The sequence below is a fragment of the Eurypyga helias genome, unplaced genomic scaffold, assembly GCF_000690775.1.
Source record: "Eurypyga helias isolate BGI_N326 unplaced genomic scaffold, ASM69077v1 scaffold45274, whole genome shotgun sequence".
NCBI classification, from domain to species: Eukaryota; Metazoa; Chordata; class Aves; order Eurypygiformes; family Eurypygidae; genus Eurypyga; species Eurypyga helias.
In genome coordinates, this window is record NW_010245237.1 from 419 (window position 1) to 4,191 (window position 3,773).

General features: G+C 41.3%; 1 protein-coding gene across 1 annotated transcript in view; it reads left to right on the plus strand.

Moving 5' to 3' along the window:
- Nucleotides 1-3,331, plus strand: part of LOC104508389 (general transcription factor IIH subunit 2-like) — a gene marked incomplete at both ends in the record, with an annotated part of 3,743 nt that extends 412 nt beyond the window's left edge. The window contains 5 exons of the mRNA XM_010149993.1: nucleotides 394-430; nucleotides 1,300-1,386; nucleotides 2,235-2,285; nucleotides 2,394-2,448; nucleotides 3,222-3,331. Of these exons, the coding sequence (XP_010148295.1) occupies nucleotides 394-430; nucleotides 1,300-1,386; nucleotides 2,235-2,285; nucleotides 2,394-2,448; nucleotides 3,222-3,331 (340 nt within the window). The remainder of the gene's footprint in view (nucleotides 1-393; nucleotides 431-1,299; nucleotides 1,387-2,234; nucleotides 2,286-2,393; nucleotides 2,449-3,221) is intronic.
- Between the last annotated feature and the right edge of the window lie 442 nt (nucleotides 3,332-3,773).

Here is a 3,773-nt window from a genome sequence, read left to right on the forward strand (position 1 = left end):
GGGAGGGGGCCCCCCCGCCTTCTCGGGGCACCCGGTCCCGGGCCCCCCCCCCCCCCTTTTTGTGTTTCAGCACAAGATTTGTGTTCCAGATTGTGTAAGTGCTCGATAACAATCTAGATTTATTTCAGATTATATTAAAATACTCAAATTTGGGTAAAATTTTAAAGTTACATTAAATCTGATAGTAAGAAATAAGTTTTTGATAGTTTTCTGGGAGGCATGAAATCTGTCTGCAATTGCATGGTCCCTGTTTTTTTTCAGTGTGATGAAATGTCCGTGGTTTGTTGCTGCTTCATGTTTGCCAGAAGAGTAGTGTTGGATTTGTTCCCAACTTTTGTTTTAGGAACGATTCATTCATTTGCATCTTATTTAAATACTTTTATGTTTTATTAGAGTCCGTGAACATCATGGACAAGTTCGACTTGGAATGGTAGGTTAACGTCTTAACTCTTGTTTGTTGTGAGTCCAAAATTGCTGGAATAGAATCACGGAATGGTTTGGGTGGGAGGGACCTCAAAGCCCACCCAGTCCCACACCCTGCCATGGGCAGGGACACCTTCCATAGCCCAGGTTGCTCCAAGACTCATCCAGCCTGGCCTTGGGCACTCCCAGGGATGGGGCATCCACAGCTTCTCTGGGCAACCTGTTGCAGTGCTCCCCACCCTCTGCAGGAAGGATTCCTTCCTGATGTCCCATCTCAATCTCCCGCTTTCCGTTTAAACCCGTTACCTGTTAGAGGTGGTATGCCTGACCTGAAGTACACTTCTGCTGACTTAATGCGCTTGAGACCAAAGCTTGCATTTTCCACCAAAGGTTTTTCTGTAAAAAGACCCGTTGTTTGTCCATTAGCAGTACAGAGGGTGAAGCATGAGTATTCCAGGATGGAGGTTTGGTATGTTTGCTGTGTCCGGGTGTGCTTTGCAACAGTCAGATTGCACACGCTTGCGTTGTCCATTTTATTCACGTGAAAAACGGGCATGATTTAAAGACATTGTCAGTGCCGGCGTTACTTTACGCCGTGCTGAGCTCCTCAGGTGAGGGTGCAAGCTGCTCCTGCCTTGTAGCTTATCGCGAGAGGAGAAGACAGCACACCTTTTTCAGGATAGCGTTTTTGCGTCTTGGAGGAAGAGTGGAAAATGTGCATGACTCTTTCAGTTGCTGTTGATTGCATAGCTCAGCATACGGAGCTTTCCCTGTTTGAGAGAGATAGTAGTTGCCTTTTTTTTTTTTAAGTAGACAGAATAATGAACAGTTCATTTAAATATCTATGAGTGATTATCGCTTATGGTGAAAATGCAGATGCGTCACCTTTACGTGGTTGTTGATGGATCAAGAACTATGGAGGACCAAGATTTAAAACCGAACAGACTTGCCTGCACTTTGAAGGTATTTCTGTGCTCAGAATTTTTCTCCTATTAACCTGCTATTTCTCTGCAAAGCAGTTCCGGTTTACATTTAAAAGAACGGCAGTCTCCTGTGACTAAAGTAGGTGCATAGCCCCATTTCTCCTCTCATCTTTCTGCCCTGTTGCTTGTGTTGCTAGTGCATGATCTCTGCGGGTTTTTTGAACAGTAAAATCTGTGTGATGTTAGTTTGCCTTGCGTGGGTGCTTCTGCACAGCAAAAACATTGTGTAAGGACATACTATGGAAAGACACATCATGGAAAGCGTGTGGAAGGTAAGCTGAAGCGTTACCCATAATAGGAGGTGGAAGAAGAACAAATGTGCTTTCATTACACGCTGAGATTTTTAAAAAGATACAGTTGTGTTTTGATCAATTCTGTGTTGAATGGACCCTAGACGGGAGTTGAGTCGGGCTGCTGCTTCAGACCGGAGGAATTGGACTGTACATTTTGTAATGTATGATCTTCTCTGACCATAACCACTGGGCATGCAGACGCTGGGTTTTAATGGGTTTGTGCGAACTGGTGCTTTTTGGTGTGTCTTAAACCTCCTTCTGAACCAACAGTAATCTAGAGGTTTTAATAGAGGAATTGAATAAAATAAGGTGTGTTTAGTTTCTGAAATTTACGCTGCAGTGGTGACATGGGAGGAAGGAGTAGGATGGAAGGGCTAGGGTGAAAGGAGAATGGAAGAGAAGGGCTCTTCCCTCTCCCCCACTTGTTTTCCCCAACTTCTTTTTGTGATACTGGATGTTTAGCAAGTACCAACTGCTTAATGCATGTGGAATAAAGCTGTAATTAGTTTTTAACAGTCTTGTCTTTTCTTTGTAGCTACTGGAATACTTTGTTGAAGAGTACTTTGATGAAAATCCTATTAGTCAGGTATGTGTAACCAGGCAAGAAGCAAGTCACTGAAAACTGTTTAAAAAGTTAGTTTTAACACTGTCTAGTAAACTGTTTTCAGTTTTGCCTTTTTTTCCTCTTTTTCAGATTGGCTTAATTGTAACGAAGAGTAAAAGAGCTGAGAAAATGACAGACCTTTCAGGTAGGGGTATAGGTTTGGTTGTTCTAATTTTTGCACCTGTTTTAATCTTTTGCGCTGATGTATTCTACCTGGATGGCACTGCTGAAAGCGAAGTAGCGTTTGCATAATATTTTTAATTTAAAAGAGAGTTTACTGCAGGTTATCTGAAACCAGAGTCTTTCTTTTGATCTGTCATCACGTGCTTGTTTGTGGTCAAGCCTTACCTAGATTGCAACCAAAATATACTTTGTTTCCCTTATAATTTCTCACCCTGTCTGTTAATTTTATATTTTACGATACCTGTGCGTTCTGTGAGGTCTGACCGGATGTTAAGAAGCAAGGTTTCCTTGGTTCCTGCTTCTGTCGGTAGCAATCCATCTGGCTTCGTAGATGAAGGCTTAATTTTTTCTCTTTATTCACCTGTAAAACTGGAGCACTTTGAGGAATTTGAGAATCAACCTTTGAACAGCACTTTGAGAGTAACAGGGGAAACTAAACTCTGTTTCTGCCGAAACACTCGTGAGACACTTCACGCTCACGTTAATTGCTTAGTGATAAGCAGCAGTCTTAGCGTTTCTAACAACTGAGTGCCTGTAGAGTAAACGTCTTTCTGGTCACACACTGTTTTATTTTCTACGTTCTGATTAAGAGGTCTGTTTCTAAGAAGAAACATACAGTTGTAAGTCGCAGTTTGAAAACTGTTGTTGTACAAGTACACTTCCTTAAATATACACTTTAAATATTTCAATTCTTACAGCTGGCTATTTCAGGTGAATTGTTTTTTTCACTTACAGGTAACCCAAAAAAGCACATAGCTGCCCTGAAGAAAGCAGTGGATATGAACTGCAGTGGAGAGCCATCTCTCTATAATTCCCTAAATTTGGCCATGCAGACTCTAAAGTTAGTATATACAGGCAGGGTTTTTTTGTTTTCTTTGTTTTCCATAATCACTGTAATGCTGATTTTTGGGTGAGGTTTTCTGAGGGGCAGGGAAAGTATTTGTCACAAGTAGCATCTTGCATCATGCTGACTGGAGCCTTTAAAAGGCAAGTTTATCTACTCTTGCAGTACAAACTGTTAAAAAGGTAATTTCTGCACTACTAGCATATTTAATTTTCTAACTCAAGATGCTTCTGTTCAGAGGTGTGCTGCTTATAAAAATTAACAGTGTTTTCAAACAAAGTACATGTTTTTATGTTGTGTATAAATTTGGTGATGAAAGGCTCTGCAATTATGTTTTGCTGAAGGGTTAAGCTATCAGAGAGGGCAGTGTTAGGGGTTAGTAATGATAAGAGGAGAAGAAACAGTATTGAATCACAATAATCACAGCACGGTTTGGGTGGGAG